The sequence below is a fragment of the Lepidochelys kempii genome, chromosome 8, assembly GCF_965140265.1.
Source record: "Lepidochelys kempii isolate rLepKem1 chromosome 8, rLepKem1.hap2, whole genome shotgun sequence".
NCBI lineage: Eukaryota > Metazoa > Chordata > Testudines > Cheloniidae > Lepidochelys > Lepidochelys kempii.
The window spans coordinates 1,065,104-1,082,561 of record NC_133263.1 but is presented as its reverse complement, the minus strand read 5'-3'; the positions used below and the strand labels follow the sequence as shown (position 1 = coordinate 1,082,561).

The 17,458-nt window shown below is 46.9% G+C and overlaps 1 protein-coding gene across 11 annotated transcripts in view; it reads left to right on the top strand.

The window, feature by feature from the left end:
• NSD1 (nuclear receptor binding SET domain protein 1) overlaps nucleotides 1-17,458 on the top strand; it is a 137,641-nt gene that overhangs the window by 28,357 nt on the left and 91,826 nt on the right. For all 11 annotated transcript variants that reach the window (XM_073355106.1, XM_073355114.1, XM_073355112.1 and 8 more), the window contains exon 3: nucleotides 8,732-8,867. In XM_073355106.1, coding sequence (XP_073211207.1) covers nucleotides 8,732-8,867 — 136 coding nt within the window. The remainder of the gene's footprint in view (nucleotides 1-8,731; nucleotides 8,868-17,458) is intronic.

Below are 17,458 nucleotides of genomic sequence, written 5' to 3'. Positions count from 1 at the left end.
TTTCCTAAGACAGTGCATCTCATGCCTTCCAGTTGGTGGAGTCTCCTGCTCCCTTCCCTCAGATGTATCATCTAGTCCATTCTCCGCATTAGTACCTGTGGATAGAACATGAAAATGGTTGCTTACCTGTATCTGCATTGCTGGTACATGGATGCTCCCCTTTCTTCTGGAGGTAACGTTGCCAAATTTCTTCATCTTCCTTGTGTCCCTGCTGCGCAGCCTGCTCTGAATCTTCAGTATGTTGTGCTCGTAGAAGCATATCCTGACGTGTGTCCAGGAAATCTTCAGTTTCTCTTATGTAACGCAGGGTCGATACTTGTTTCTCCAGACCTTGAACCGTTTCTTCCAATATGGAGACCAGCTTGTACTTTGTAGACAAAGTCACTTCTGTCCTGTGGAAGAAAGACAAACATGGCACATCCTGTGCAGGTAACAACAGCTGAACCCCCCCCCTTCCATATCACCTTCCTTCTATAGCTTCCTCAGCTGTTACAGTAACTACTCAGAGAAGCCTGCAAGATGAAAGCCTCAGTGGGCTTACCCCAGGCAAACTCGCTCTGTTAACCTCTCTGCTGTTAGCTGCAAAACGCCTTTCTGCTTTGAATTCTGTTCTTTAACAATGCAAATGAAACCTGGACAATTATTTCCAAAAGTATAATGCATTTTCTTCAGTTAGAGAGAGGGAGGGAGGGAGAGAGAGAAAACTAACATTTTGGTCAGTAAAATCTTGACCTATAAATAGTCGGAACTGGGTCCATATATTCCAGCCCAAACAGTTGTCATCTTACTGTTAAATTAACAATTTAGTTGCAGGACTTAAAAGTGTGAAGGGAGAGGCTTAGCGTAGGACTCTATGCATCTGTGTTCTGCCTGGAACCCCAGGGCAATGCTCTTGGAAGCCACTCTGTGTGTTTTGCTGTTGCAGCCCTAGAGGTTCATGTACAGTGTATCGCATCTGGAATGTTTTAGAGCTGTTGGACTGCTGAAGTGACATGAGGCAGGTCACTGGTGAGGCCTGTAGGCAGGGGCAGATAGCTAGCACATTGGGGCTAATGGTAACACCTGTATTATGTGAAAGCCTGTTGTACCCACCTTTACCTGGAGCATGTCTACACTTAAACTGCTACAGCGACAGCTGCTGCTGCCTTGCAGCTGCACCACTGTAGCACTGGGAGGGAGTTTGGGTGCGGGGTGTGGGCTCTGGGCTGGGGCAGGGGTTTGGGGTACAGGAGGGGGTGTGGGCTCTGGCTGGGCGACGCTTACGTTGGGTGGCTCCCAAAAGTGACCGGCATGTCTCTCTGGCAGTGGCTCCTAGGTGGGTGGGGTCAGGGAGGCTCCGTGCACTGCCCCTGCCTGCAGGTTCCGCCGCAGCTCCCACTGGCCGCAGTTCCTGGAGACCCCTCCCTCCCTCCCCCCTGGGACCACTGGGGTGTGCTGGTCGCTTCCGGGAGTGGCGCAGGGCCAGGGCAGGCAGGGAGCCTGCCTTAGCCCCGCTGTGCTGACGGACTTTTAGTGCCTAAAATCTCCTGTTTCAGAGGAACAGCCGTGTTAGTCTGTATTCGCAAAAAGAAAAGGAGTACTTGTGGCACCTTAGAGACTAACCAATTTATTTGAGCATGAGCTTTCGTGAGCTACAGCTCACTTCATCAGATGTTTACCGTGGAAACTGCAGCAGACTTTATATACACACAGAAATCATGAAACAATACCTCCTCCCACCCCACTGTCCTGCTGGTAATAGCTTATCTAAAGTGATCAACAGGTGGGCCATTTCCAGCACAAATCCAGGTTTTCTCACCCTCCACCCCCCCACACAAATTCACTCTCCTGCTGGTGCTAGCCCATCCAAAGTGACAACTCTTTACATAATCAAGTCGGGCTATTTCCTGCATAGATCAAGGTTTTCTCACATCCCCCCCACCCCCATACACACACAAACTCAGTCTCCTGCTGGTAATAGCTCATCTAAACTGACCATTCTCCAGGTTTAAATCCAAGTTAAACCAGAACATCTGGGGGGGGGGGGTAGGAAAAAACAAGAGGAAACAGGCTACCTTGCATAATGACTTAGCCACTCCCAGTCTCTATTTAAGCCTAAATTAATAGTATCCAATTTGCAAATGAATTCCAATTCAGCAGTTTCTCGCTGGAGTCTGGATTTGAAGTTTTTTTGTTTTAAGATAGCGACCTTCATGTCTGTGATTGCGTGACCAGAGAGATTGAAGTGTTCTCCGACTGGTTTATGAATGTTATAATTCTTGACATCTGATTTGTGTCCATTTATTCTTTTACGTAGAGACTGTCCAGTTTGACCAATGTACATGGCAGAGGGGCATTGCTGGCACATGATGGCATAGATCACATTGGTGGATGTGCAGGTGAACGAGCCTCTGATAGTGTGGCAACCTGAAGCAAATACTCACCAACAACCACATACCACACAACAGAACCACTAACCCAGGAACTTATCCTTGCAACAAAGCCCGTTGCCAATTGTGCCCACATATCTATTCAGGGGACACCATCACAGGGCCTAATAACATCAGCCACACTATCAGAGGCTCGTTCACCTGCACATCCACCAATGTGATCTATGCCATCATGTGCCAGCAATGCCCCTCTGCCATGTACATTGGTCAAACTGGACAGTCTCTACGTAAAAGAATAAATGGACACAAATCAGATGTCAAGAATTATAACATTCATAAACCAGTCGGAGAACACTTCAATCTCTCTGGTCACGCAATCACAGACATGAAGGTCGCTATCTTAAAACAAAAAAACTTCAAATCCAGACTCCAGCGAGAAACTGCTGAATTGGAATTCATTTGCAAATTGGATACTATTAATTTAGGCTTAAATAGAGACTGGGAGTGGCTAAGTCATTATGCAAGGTAGCCTGTTTCCTCTTGTTTTTTCCTACCCCCCCCCCCCAGATGTTCTGGTTTAACTTGGATTTAAACCTGGAGAATGGTCAGTTTAGATGAGCTATTACCAGCAGGAGACTGAGTTTGTGTGTGTATGGGGGTGGGGGGGATGTGAGAAAACCTTGATCTATGCAGGAAATAGCCCGACTTGATTATGTAAAGAGTTGTCACTTTGGATGGGCTAGCACCAGCAGGAGAGTGAATTTGTGTGGGGGGGTGGAGGGTGAGAAAACCTGGATTTGTGCTGGAAATGGCCCACCTGTTGATCACTTTAGATAAGCTATTACCAGCAGGACAGTGGGGTGGGAGGAGGTATTGTTTCATGATTTCTGTGTGTATATAAAGTCTGCTGCAGTTTCCACGGTAAACATCTGATGAAGTGAGCTGTAGCTCACGAAAGCTCATGCTCAAATAAATTGGTTAGTCTCTAAGGTGCCACAAGTACTCCTTTTCTTTTTGTAAAATCTCCTGGTTTGGCTTCAGTAGCCTCCGGGAGATAGAGAGAGGGGGAGGAGTTGAGGGAGGATGGGGGAGAGTTGATCAGCGGGGCCTGGGGACCCCCAGGGGTTTGCAGACGCCAGTTTGAGAAATGCTGGTGTAACCGCTACTTATGACAATGGGAGGGGTTCTCCCAACAGCATATTAATTCACCTCCCCAGGAGGTGGGAGGTAGGTTGATTGACAGAAGCATTTTAGCACTGTCTAGCCTGGGGGTTAGGTCATTTTAACTACATTGCTATGAGGTGTGGATGTTTCACATCCCCTGAGCAACATAGTTGGTCAACCTAATTTTTTAGTGTAGACCAGGCCTAACTCTAACACCATTTAATACCATTACTACTTCACAGTAAGAGAGCAGAGGGAAGATTAGATTTGCCAGAAACATACACTTCCTTCAAAAAGATGAATTCAGTTAGCCACAGTGTCATTGGCACATATTGGTCAGAATTCCAGAGAGTCTAGGGGCTGGTCTACACTGAAAACTTACCTCTGCATAGCTCTGTTAAGCAGACCTAGCCCCGATGTAGACGGTGCGGGGTGACAGAATAACTCTTCCGTCAATCTAGCTGCCTCCTCTCAGGGAGGTGGATTACCTCTGCCAACAGGAGAAACCTTCCCATCGGATGCGTGTTCCATGCCCAGACCAGCCCTCTGGGGATGTCTGTGGTACAGCGGCTGCAGCGCCATGGTGTCCGCGCTTCCTGTGCTGACGGAGGGGTTTTTCCGTCAACGTACTCTAAGTACAGCAGGTTATTCAGGGCGTGTCTACGCTTACAGCACTGTAGGGGCGCAGCTGTAGTGCCGACTGAAGATGCGACCTGTGCCGACAGGAGAAGCTCTCCCATAGGCGTCGTGCTCCATCTCCTTGAGAGGCAGTAGCTGGGTTAACCGGAGAAGCCCTCCCATCAACACCGAGCGTTGGGTGGGTCAGTGTTACTGTGTTGCTCAGGATGGTGGATGTTTCCACGCCGCGGGCGACACAAGTTTGTAGTATAGACCAGGGCACAGAAGATGCTGAAGGTGTTTTGAAAAGAAAATAAGCCACACATGAAATCGCTGTTTGGGGGGAGGGTGATTAGAGGTGGAAGAGTAGTTGGGAATGGGGGAGAGGTGTCGGGAGATCAGCTGATGGGGACTAGGTGCAGTGGCAGGAAGGGAAGAGGGTCATGAAGCTGAAGGACAGGGAGTCAGAGGGAAAGTAAGAGCAGGGGTGCCTGTCAGTCCCACATACCCCTCCCACGTATGTGCTGTGCCCTGGGGATGAGACTCCCCTCATGTGAGCCAGGTTCGCGGGAGTGGGAGGGAGAGGCCTTGCTTTTTCTCCCTATATGAGTTAGGATTTGGGAGTCCCTGCCCCCCCGAAGTGGAGCCTGAGCCCTGGTCTCTGCCCCCTTGTATGCACTAGGCTCTGGGGGGCTCCTGCCCATCCACTGGAGTCTGACCCCTTCATGTGAGCCAGGTTCTGGAGATGTCTTGTTTTTCCGGGGTATCTGAGCCCTCTCCCTGCCCCTATGTGAGTTGAGGAAGCTCTGCCCCTCTGGGGAGCTGAGAACAGGCATGCTCAGAGCATGCACCAAGAACATACTGCTGAGACTGGGTTGAGGAGCTGAGAACAGGTATGCTTGACTCATGTCAGAAACTCTCCTGCACCCAGGGGGAGGGGGGAGAAGAGATGGGCACACCCACTGACATGCGTGGAACAATCCACAGGTCTCATAGCTATTGTTTCAGGCTGTAGTCATCTCCATCAGGTGCTTTCCTTCAGCTGAAAACGTCTCAGGAAGGTGAATGGGCCACTTCACACCTCTCCGAGTCTGCAACTCTGAACCCATCCTGGGAGGAAATCTGAGAACGAACTGTACACATGTGGGAAAAATCTGCCCCTGTCAAGTTTGATTTATTAATTTAGGAGAAATTTAATCTGAGCACAGCCAAATATTCAGAAGGCTCTGAAACTATTTTTGAAAATCATTTCCATGTGTGAATGCTCACTGGGAGAGGAGGGGTGATTTGGGGGTGAGGGTTTAGGTGTGCAGTGGGAGATGGGGGTAATATGGAGAGGGGTATACATGGGAATGGGTGGTAGGGGAGCTTAGGCAAGGGGGGGATTGGGGGAAAACGAGGGGTTGGAGAATCAGGGCTAGCCAAGGAAGTTGGGGGGCTAGGAGTGGGGGATGTCAGTCCTGAATTCTCACCTTCATGTGCATGTGGGATCTCAGGGAGGTCTACCCCCCTGAAAGGGTCTGGGTAACAGATTTAAACATCTGAAATCCAAAAAGTGAATAGTTAAGATATCCCCCCTTTGTGTGTGGGGTGACTTGCGGGAGGGGTGGACGGGATGGGTCTGGGGCATGGCGGAAGTTTAGCTGAGCAACTCGGGATGGGGAGTGGGAATGAGGGGCTGGGCTCAGTGTGGAGCTCTGGCTGGCAGGCGGCCCTCTAGTGAGCTGCAGCCTGTGATACATGTATGTAGCAGCACAGGGCAAGAGACCGCAAGGAGCAGCTTCTGACATGTGATTGGCCTCTGCAGTGCAGCGAGTGGCACCGTGGGATGGGGTGGGAAGGGGGAGCTGGAGACGTTGGCAGGGTGGGACGATCCATGTTCAGGAGAATGGTGGGAGGGGTGGAGAGAGACCCCAGTCTTCTCATGTGCTTAATGTTAGTCCAACATCCGTGTGATAAAACTGGCAAGGTTTGGGGACCGAGATCAGGGGTGAGGTTTCTCTCGCTGGCTCTGACCCACCATTGTCCCCATTGCACACTAACAACATGTACTGGGGTGGGGCGAAGGAGCACTATGTAACCACACAGCAGCTGTATGGCCCAGTGGAAAGACCACTGAACTGGGACTATTCCTAGCTCTGTCACAGCCTGGTGGGCGACCTTGGGTAAGTCATGTCACTTCTGTGACTCAGTTTCTCATTTAAAGGGGAAAGTTCTTTGAAATCTGCTTATGAAAAGCACTGTGTGAAAGCCAGTTACTTATTACCTAGCCACAGGAGCCTATCAGCTGCAAATCTAGGTGAGAACTGAAACTGTCTCAATGACTACTAACTCCTGCCAACAGACATTTCTTTAACAAAACCTAAGAAATTAAATGGCCAAAACACTGACAGAGTTAAGGCTGCCTGGTGTGAGCTTGTGCCCTTCTAGAACATCGAGTTCACCAGAACTCAGACTTCTGAAAACCAGGACATACAGACTTCAGGTAAATGTCCACACAACCTTAACTATGCCCCTCTTGGAGCGATACCCCAACAGATCCATCACACCTGCACTCCCACTCTGCCTTGTGTCGGTAATGAACAGGCGCTTCCTTCACTTGCCCTGTGCTCAAACACTGCATCTGCTTCCCCTCCCCCCCCGAATAGCACACTTGTCACATTTAACAACTGTTTTTGCACCTTTTATGGCCCCTTCACTCTTGCACACAGCAGCCCAGCTAAACCTACACTTTCCCCTACCCATCATTAAATCTGGACTGCTCCCACCTCACTACTGACGGTACCCATGGCAAGAGTGCCCCAGTGCCCACTGCTGACACAATTTACACAACTTGATTGACATGATGCAGACTGGAACCTCAAGATAGATATGTTCCTCCTTTGATTCAGACCCAGATCTCCTCATATCACAGTCACAGCTCTTCCAAGCTACTCCAACATATTCCTCCACCATTCAGTACAGCTATCCCTAACAGACTGAGTGCAGCTGGAGAGCATGCAGGTAATTCCCAGTGGCTGTTGCCAGCTCCAGGGGGGGCAGAGTTAAGGTTGCACGGGCTTTTACTATAACTCTATTTCCTGGTTTTCAGGAGTTGGAGTTTTGCTGAACTCAACGTTCCAGAAGGGCACAAGATACCACAGGGCTACCTGCAGGTCTTTTGCTATTTCATTTGATGAAAGGCTGAACAGACAGGCAAGCAAGTCACCATCCCAGTGGTCTAACTGGGGCCGGGGGCGAAATAATATTAGTCTGTTTTCCCCACCTGAGTCCCTCCATCTCCTTCATCCAGGCTGTTCACCAGTAAGGCCCTCTTGACCCGGGGCCCTCTTCTGGAGTCAGGCTCCTGCCATCACCTAGGGAAGGGTTCTTTCTCTGGACTGAGGGCCCCGCAGAGATCAAACTGCTGCAGCTCTTCTCTGGAGCTGTGTGTAGTTCCCCAGCAATCTGGACGTTTTGCTGCTGCCTGGTAAGGTCCTTTTGCTGCGACCAGGCCTCCCTAGGGCTTTGCCCCTTGTAGCACTTTTGGAACCTGCTCCCTCCAGGAGCCCCTTTCCTAGGTCCCCTTTTCTGGTGCGTGTTCTAACCAGCTCCCCTGAGAAGCCCCTTTCCTCAAGACCTGCCTCTTTGTGTTCTGGTGTCCCCCGCCTCAGCTCTTATAACCTTTATAAGGCCTGTGTGTTCCTTAATTACTTAACTGCTGCCTAGCCACATTGGTAATTAACAACTCACAGGTGGATCTGGGTTGGCTCATTCTCCTTAGTGGAGCTGGCCCCTGACTCCCCTGAAATAGCTTGCCCACCTGCCTATGTGTAGACTTGTGATACCATGTGGATTTGGGCATTCAATTTCCTAACCAGTAACAGAAATTCAGGTGTGGCTTCTGGAGGCAGGTGTGGCGCCTGTCTTGATGCCCCTCCCAGTGAGCCATGTCTCCGCCAGTCACACTCGGATTTTATAGTTTGGTTCCTTTCATAAAGGCGACAGACTGACAATGCAGGCTTGCCTGCTCTCTCACTCCCGTGGATTTTGGGAGGGGGAGCAGCGGTGGTTCTGCATGCATAAACTAAACTGCCAGAGAAATGGCAAAGATATCATGACCATACATGCATTCAGTGTACTATAAAGTGTTTTATCAGCAAACTCCGTTTCCTGCATTTGTCTGAGAAGCAGAGTAATATTAGCTTGTATGTGCCCAGCACTTTTCCTTTACTCAGTGGCAGATATTGTGCATCTGTTGTTCTGATCGCCACCTTCCAGACAGAACTGCCTCAGGATATTCTGCTTCCTTGTCTGTGAACTAAGACATCTGACTGAACTGGATAGTAATTGGTGTTGGCTATGAGCTGAAAGCTTTTACTGCTGAACGGTGTGATGTCTAGCTACAGTGGATTGGGAAGGAGTGGGGGGAGGAAATTGTTGGTGTCCTGTGAAAGATGTCCGAACAAGAAATATTAGCTTTTTTTAAAAATAGAAATCACCACTGGTGATTGTCCGATGATGTTCCAGTGAGATGTGAGACTTTCTTCAAAGGTGTCTGTCACTTACTTGATTCCTCATGTTCTGATTTCTGTCCAAAGAATCGAGCCAAGAAGAAACCTGCTCCAGTGAAGTATGACGTTGGAGATCTAGTCTGGGCTAAGTTCAACAGACGACCGTGGTGGCCCTGCACAATCTGTCATGATCCAGTGCTCGACTGTCACTCAAAAATGAAAGGTACTGTACCCACCTGAACGACACAGTTAAGGACACCTAGTGCCAGAGTTGCTGCGGTTCTTTGTTACTAATAAGCATTTGGGCAGCCCTTTAACCGCACGGCAGGGCATAGAGGTCAAAAATGATGGTCCCTGCCACGGGAACCTACGGTATAGATTAGACAAATACTGATATGAAGTTAGCAAAGGAAGTATAGGGATGGGGAGATGAAGGTTAAGACAGATGAGAATGATGGGGGTCAGATAGCAGTTGGATCGTGTAGATTCCGGCATTTTAAATTGGGGAGTAGATTGTACCACTGAGCTCCATTCTTGAGCTAAGCAAGAGATGCATGTTCTGAGGAGCAGTGCAGTGGTGCCTGGCGCAGACCAAGAGGGATGGCATTGCAGGCATAGGGAGCAGCATGAAAAGGGAAAGAAGGGACAAGGATGGGAGGAGAGAGGGTGGAGCGAGATGAGAGGGTTGGGCAGAGTACCAGGGAAAACTGCAGGAGTAGGGAGTGGGATGGGGCCAGGCACAGCTGTACAGAGCCTGACAAGTGAGGGTGAGGAATTTGAACTGTACGTGGAAAGAAACGGGGAGGCAGTGAATGGCCTCAAGAAGGCTGGTGGTGGGAAGAGGAACAGAGCAGTGGGAAAGGGAGATCGTTTTAGCTGCTGGATGCAAGGGAGAGGTCTACAGACCAGTAGATCACAGTTTTCCTGGTACAAAGGCATGGGAGGAAGATGAGGAGAAGTTTAGTTTTTGCCTCGTTTCATATAAGGAGGTGAACTCCCCACAGATGTCTCTTATTGGAGAGGCCTCGGGAGAGCTGGAGATTGAGTGGTAGATCTGAGGGCCATTGGCCCCAGGGGTAATGCACCAGGGGAGCAGAGAAGGGGTGAGTGAGAAGGAGGAGGAGAATAAAGGGGACCAAGGACAGATCCCTGAGGCACATGCACCAGGGGGAGGAAAGAGGAAGAGGATTCTCCTTGGGTAATGGTCAGAAAGAGGAGAGGGCCAGGAAACGACAGAGTCCTGTGAGCCCAGGACGGGGTAGGGGGTGGTGGTGGTATCAACGTGAGTGGTCAGTGGTGACAGAGGTAGCAGAGAGGTCAGGTAAACAGAGGAGAAGAGACTCTTTGATTTGGAAACTGACCTTGCACTTCACTCAGATGTATTTAAACTGCTGGCCATGTAAAGTTAGCTACAGCAGGGGACTATTTTATTCCAGCATATCATGAATGGGGGGACCTGTAGATTTCTGGGTATTTCTTTCTCCTTGTTTTCCCTCTAGCCTCTCTCTCTCTCCACATTCCCTTGGTAACTGAACACCTTTGAAATGTCAGTCTGTCTGGGATAGTGCTCTGTATGGAGGACAGGCTGCTGTTTAGTGATGTGGTGTTTTTGCAACTTTTGTGGCCCTCACCAGTCTGGAAGGGTAGACTCTGAGAGCATGCAGTGTTAGTGACTCAGCTCAGACTGTTAAAATCTCCAGCTGAAACTCAAAAGAAGCCCTACAAAAAGGGAAACTAGGTCAAATGACAAAGGATGCATATAAACAAATAACAGAAGTATGTAGGGACATATTAGAAAGGCCGAGGCACAAAATGAGATCAAACTAGCTAGAGACATAAAGGGTAACAAGAAAACATTCTAGAAATACATTAGAAGCAAGAGGAAGACCAAGGTCAGAGTAGGCCCCTTACTCAATGAGTTCTTTGAGAACTGTTATTGTTCGTCCGTCCATCTGACATTTCCACATTTTCTGTTATTGTCAGTAACAGAAAATGTGGAAATGTCAGAAGTGCTAAATGATCTTTTTTTGTTTTGATTTTCACCAAAAAGTTTAGTTGCGATTGGTCGTCTAACATAGTGATTCATGTAGGAGTAGAGGCCAAAATAGGGAACTAACACTTCAAGAGAACTTAGATGTCTTCCAGTCACCAGGGCCGATGAAACACATCCTAGAATACTCAAGGAGTTTACTGAGGAGATATCTGAGCCATTAGCAGTTATCTTCAAAAAGTCATGGAAGTTAGGAGAGATTCCAGAGGACTTGAAAAGGGCAAATATAGCGTCAATCTATAAAAAGGGAAATAAGGACAACCTGGGGGAATTACAGACTAGTCAGCTTAACTTCATTACCCAGAAAGATAATGGAACAAATAATCAAACAATCAATTTGCAAATACCTAGAAGATACTAAGGTGATAAGTAACAGTCAACATGGATTTGTCAAGAACAAATTGTGCCAAACCAACCTAATTGCTTTCTTTGACAGGGTAACAGGTCTTGCGGATGGGGGGAAGTGGTAGACGTGGTATATCTTGACTTTAGTAAGGCTTTTGGTACTGTCTTGCATGACCTTCTCATAAACAAACTAGGGAAATACAACCTAGATGGTGGGTGCAAAAAACCGGTTGGAAAAACGTTCCCAGAGAGTAGTTATAAGTTGTTCACAGTCAAGCTGGAAGGGCATATTGAGTGGTGTCCTGCAGGGATCAGTTCTGAGTCTGGTTCTGTTCAATATCTTCATCAGCGTGTTAGGTAATGGGATAGAGAGTACACTTATAAAGTTTGTGAATGATACCAAGCTGGGAGGGGTTGCAAGTGCTTTGGAGGACAGGATTAAAATTCAAAATGATCTGGACAAACTAGAGAAATGGTCTGAAGTAAATAGGATGAAATTCAATAAGGACAAATGCAAAGTATTCCATTTAGGAAGGAACAGTCAGTTACACACATACAAAATGGGTAATTACTGTGTAGGAAGGAGTACTGCAGAATGGGATCTGGGGGTCATAGTGGATCACAACCTAAATATGTATGAAAAGTATAACACTGTTGCAAAAAAAGCAAACATAATTCTAGGATATATTAGCAGGAGTGTTGTAAGCAAGACATGAGAAGTAATTCTTCCACTCTACTCCGCACTGATTGGATCTCATCTGAAATAGTGTGTCCAGTTCTGGACGCCACATTTCAGGAAAGATGTGGACAAACTGGAGTCCAGAGAAGAGTAACAAAAATGATTAAAGGTCTAGAAAACATGATCTACAAGGAAAGATTGAAAAAATTAGGTTTGTTTAGTCTTGAGAGGAGAAGACTGAGAGGGGACGTAATAACAGTTTTCAAGTACATAAAAGTTGGTTACAAGAGGAGGGAGGTAAATTGTTCTTCTTAACTTCTGAGGAGAGGACAAGCAGCAATGGTCTTAAATTGCAGCAAGGGAGGTTTAGGCTGGAGATTAGGAAAACTTTCTGTCAGGGTAGTTAAGCACTGGAATAAATTACCCAGGGAGGTTGTGGAATCTCCATCACTGGAGATGTTTAAGAGCAGAGTGGACAAACACCTATCAGGGATGGTCTAGATAATTCTTAGTCCTGCCATGAGTGTAGGGGACTGGACTAGATGTCCTCTCGATGTCCCTTCCAGTCCTATGATTCTATGATACATAATTCCATAGACAGCATGTTATATTCCCCCCAAGTTCAGCAGCTTCACCACATTCTCATTTTCTGTCTCTCTACTTTCCTTTCCCTCCCCTAAATCCCTTCACCCTAGTGTTAGATAATATCTGAATATACGGTTTAAATATGTGACAATTTAAGCAGCTCAGGGCCCTGAGGGACTGAGTACAGGCTCTTGAGACCAGAGTGGCTGAAGGGGCGGAACTAAGGGAGACGGGGAGGAATTGAGGGAGACAGAGAGGAACACAGATGGGGCACTTTCTGGGACACTGCAGTGTGGTTGTATCCCCAGGCTGACCGCTTCTGTGCTGTTGAGGAGGATGAAAGTTTCAGGAAGAACATCCAACTGGAACAGAAGAAAACAGTCTCATAGTTGGGACCCTCCTTCAGGTGATGTCATGGTATCGTCTCACACTGACGATACCCCTCCAGGGGAGGAAGTCCCTGTTATTAGGAAGAGACAGGTAACAGTAATGGGGGATTTGATCATTAGAAATATAGCTAGTTGGGTTTGTGATAACTGGGAGAACCACATGGTGAATTGCTTGCCAGGTGTGAAGGTTGCAAATCTCTCGAAACATCTAGACACTCATGTGCAGTGCTGGGGAGGAGCCGGTGGTCATGGTACATGTAGGTACCAATGACATAGGGAAAGCTAGAAGAGAGACTGCTAGGTAAGAGGAGGGGTTTAGGGTTATTAGGAACTGGAGAACCCTTTGGGAAAGGAGGAGCCTATCCAGGAGAAATGGGCTCCACCTGAACCAAAATGGACGCAAATTGCTGGCATATACAATTTAAAAGGTGGTAGAGGAGTTTTGAAACTAATGGCTGGGAGAAGTCGACAGATACGGAGGAGCACATGGTTCGGACAGAGACATCCCTTAGGGGAGCATTCTTTCACTGGGATTCTCTGCCCTAGTAAACGGGAGAGGATAGAAGTGGATAAATTGCAGGTAGGAAATGAAGAGAAACAGTCAAATGAAAGAGTCCCATTCAGTTACCTCACATGAAGCAGACAACTAAATACTAACCAATTTTAGAAGTGCTTGTATACGACTGCTAAAAGTCTATATAGTAAGATGGGGGAGCTCGAGTGCTTGGTATTAAATGAGGACATTGACATAGTCGGCATCACAGAAACTTGGTGGAATGACGATAATCAGTGGGACAAGGTAATACTAAGGTACGAACTATATAGGAATGACAGAGTAGATCGCACTGGTGGGGGAAGTGGCTCTGTCTGTGAAAGAAAGTGTGGAGTCAAATATAGAACAACTCTTAAATGAATCAAACTGTCCCATAGAATCAATCTGGATAGAAATTCCAGGCTTGAATAATAGGAGTATAGCAGTATGGATATACTACTGATCACCTGACCAACATGGTGGTGATGCTTGTGAAATGCCAAGGGAGATAGAGAGGCTATAAAAATAGAAAACTCAATAATAATAATAATAATAGGGGAGTTCAACTATCTCCATATTGGCTGGGTACATGTCACCTCAGCACGGAATGCAGAGATAATATTTCTAGACACTATTAATGACTGTGTCTTGGAGCTGGTAGTCCTGGATCCCACAAGGAGGGAGGCAGTTTTTGATTTAGTTCTAAGTGGATCACAGGATATGGTAATAGTGGCCATAATGTGATTCAATTCAACATCCTTGTGGGTGGGGGGGATTCCAAAGAAGCCCACCGCAGTAACATTTAACTTTAAGAAGGGGAGCTACAGAAAAAGGAGGAAGCTAGTTAAATGGAAATGAAAAGGAACAGTCACAAGAGTGAAATGCCTGCAAGCTGCATAGAAACGTTTTATAAAACCATAATGGAGGCTCAAACTACATATATATTCCAAGTTAAAAAAAAAAAAAAAAAAAAAGAGGACCAAAAAAATGCCACCATGGCAAACCAGAATGAAAGAGGGGGTTAGAGGGAAAAAAGGCGCCGTTTTAAAATGGGAAGCCAGGCCCTGCTGAGGAAAATGGAAAGCAGCATGAACTCTGGCGAGTCAATGTAAAAATATAATTGGTCAGGCCAAAACTGAATTTGAAGAGCAACGAGCGAATGACTCAAAAACTAACAGCAAAATTTATTTAAGTCCTTCAGAAACCGAAAAACGTCAGTGGGGCCACTGGACAAAGCGCCGAAAGGGCTCTCTGTGAAGACCCAAGGCCATTGCGGAGAAGCTAAATGAATTCTTTGGCTCTGTCTTTGCAGCAAAGGATGTGGGGGAGATTCCCACAGCTGAGCCATTCTTTTTAGGTGACAGATCTAAGGAGCTGTCCCAGATTGAGGTATCAGTAGAGGAGGGTTTGGAACAAATTGATAAATTAGACAGTAATAAGTCCCCAGGACCACATGGTATCACTCAAGTATTCTAAAGAAATTCAAATATGAAATTGCAGAACTACTAACTGTGGTATGTAACCTGTCATTTAAATCAGCATCTCTACTGGGTCACTGGAGGATATAACATGACACCAATATTTTAAAAAGGCTACAGAGGCAATCCTGTCAATTACAGGCCAGTAAGCTTAACTTTAGTAACATACAGATGAATACAGTATGTTGGGAAAGAGTCAACAGGGCTTTTGTAAAGGGAAATCATGCCTCACCAATCTATTAGAATTCTTTGGGGGGGGTCAACAAACACGTTGACAAGGGGAGTCCAGTGGATATAGTGTACCTGGACTTTCCAAAAGCCTTTGACAAGGTCCCTCACAAAGGACTCTTATCAAAATAATCAGTCATGGGATAAGAGGGAAGGTCCTCTCGTGGATCAGTAACTGGTTAAAAGACAGGAAACAAAGGGTAGAAATAAATGGTCAGTTTTCAGAATGGGGACACCTGGAACATGGGGTTTCATCCCTTATTATCCTGGCTCATACCCATTGTGGAACCTATTATCCATAAATTTTTGAATATGTTGAACAGTATAGGTTCCCTAGGGATCTGTACTGTTCAGCATATTAATAAATCATCTGAAACATGGGGTGAACAGTGACATGGAAGAGTTTGCAGATGATACAAAGTTACTGAAGATAGTTAAGTCCAAAGCTGACTGGGAAGTGTTACAAAGGGATCTCACAAAACTGGGTGATTGGGCAATGAAATGGCAGATGAAATTCAGTGTTGATAAATACAAAAATCCTGCCATGAGTGCAGGGGACTGGACTTGATGACCTCTTGAGGTCCCTTCCAGTCCTATGATTCTATGAAAGTAATGCACATTGGAATGCATCCCAACTATACATGGGTCGAAGAAAGAGATCTTGAAGTCCTTGTGGATAGTTCTCTGAAAACACTCACTCAATGTGCAGCAGCAGTCAAAACAGCTAGAGAATGTTAGGAACCATTAGGAAAGAGATAAGAAGACAGTAAATATAATAACGCCACTTCGTAAATCCATGGTACACTCACACCTTGAATACTGTGCGAGTTCTCTTTGCCCCATCTCAAAAATATATTGTAGAATTGGAAATAATATAGAGAAGGGCAACAAAAATGATGAGGGAGATGGAACAACTTCCACATGAGGAGAGATTAAACAGACTGGGCCTGTTCAACTTAGAAAAGAGACGACTCGGGGGGAGATGAGAGCGGTCTATAAATCATGAATGACTTAAAGAAAGTGTCATTTGCCCCTTCCGATAACACAAGACCCTGGGGTCACCCAATGAAGTGAATAGGTAACAGGTTTGAGGGAAACGGAAGGAAACACTTCCACAGGCTGACTGTGCGTTGTGTGAAGAACTCATGGCCAGGGGATGTTGTGAAGGCCAAAAGCATAAATGGGCTCAAAAAAGATTTCGATAAATTCCTGCAGGATAGATTTATCAATCGCTATTAGCCAGGATGGTCAGGGTATCCCTAAGACTCTGCCTGATGCTGGGAGTGGATGGCGGGGATGGATCACTCTGTGATTGCCTGTTCTGTTCATTCCCTCTGGGTGTCTGGCACTGGCTGCTGTTGGCAGACAGGACACTGAGCTGGGTGGACCATTGGGCTGACCCGGTGTGACCGTTACGTTCTTTTTTAAATGTCATACTCTGGCTACTGTGACACCTCCTGAGAGCGTGTAATGGGCATTTTCCATTATTGGCTGCATCTAGTGGGAATGGTTGTTTCCCAGTCAGCTTACAGCTGTGTGCAAATGTTCTAAAATGCGAATTTGGAATGGAGGTAATATGCTGGTTATGTGCTTGTCCTAGATAATCTCAGACCACAGCCGTCCCCGCACATTCTGCTCCTGCTCAGATCAGAACAGGTGTGGAAGAAATCTTTCTTTCCCTGGTTCCTTCCCTCCCCGCCCCATTGTGCTCTGTCTCCTTCCCTAATTAAACGACTTTAGGCACCAATTAAACCTTAGGTCTTTGATGCTATTGGGCAAATGGAATTTCCAGCATTGTCCACCTACTTCTGACACGTACAAGTTCTCCCACCTGGCTGTTACTCCCTGCTCTTGTTATGGAAACAAACACTGGGTTGTTCAAAGCCAGGCAGGTTGGTTCAAACCCATCACTTACCTCTGGGCTTGTCTCGTCTGTGACGTAGTGATTTGTTTAAAGCGGTTTTCCTCTCCTCAGTGAGACTGGCTGGTTCAGGGATTGGGAATAGGATATGTTGCAATCTTTTGCCTCTCTTTGGCCTGACACTAGGTCAGGTCAGTATTTGCCAAAAGTCTTTATGCTGTACCATGTTCTGAGTGCTGTACTGTGTCCTATCTGGTAAGTGAGTGGGTGGTCTCAGTCTAATCCTCGATGCCCATATCTCTAGAACACCGTGGGGAGTGGCACTGCTCTTGGCAGTCTCAGCAGAGAAGCCAAGGACTGAATTGCCCATGGAGACTGAACTGCCCTGTCACCGGTAGTGGCGGTCCCTGCGAAACAGGGTGGAGATGTGCTGGTGGGACAGTGTGGGGAAGAGGCCTGTAACATTTGTTCTATTGCCCTCAGTCCAACACCTTTCACAAGCACACAGGATTCCCTTTCAGCATGCCATGTAGCCCAACGTTACAATTCCTCTCATTCCTTCACCCTGCTGAGCTCACTGAATGCCCTTATCAAGAAAACACCTTTTAAGCAGTCACAAGTTTCCAGATCCGTGCTTGTGGTGGAGTCCTGCCTTTGCCTGGGGCTC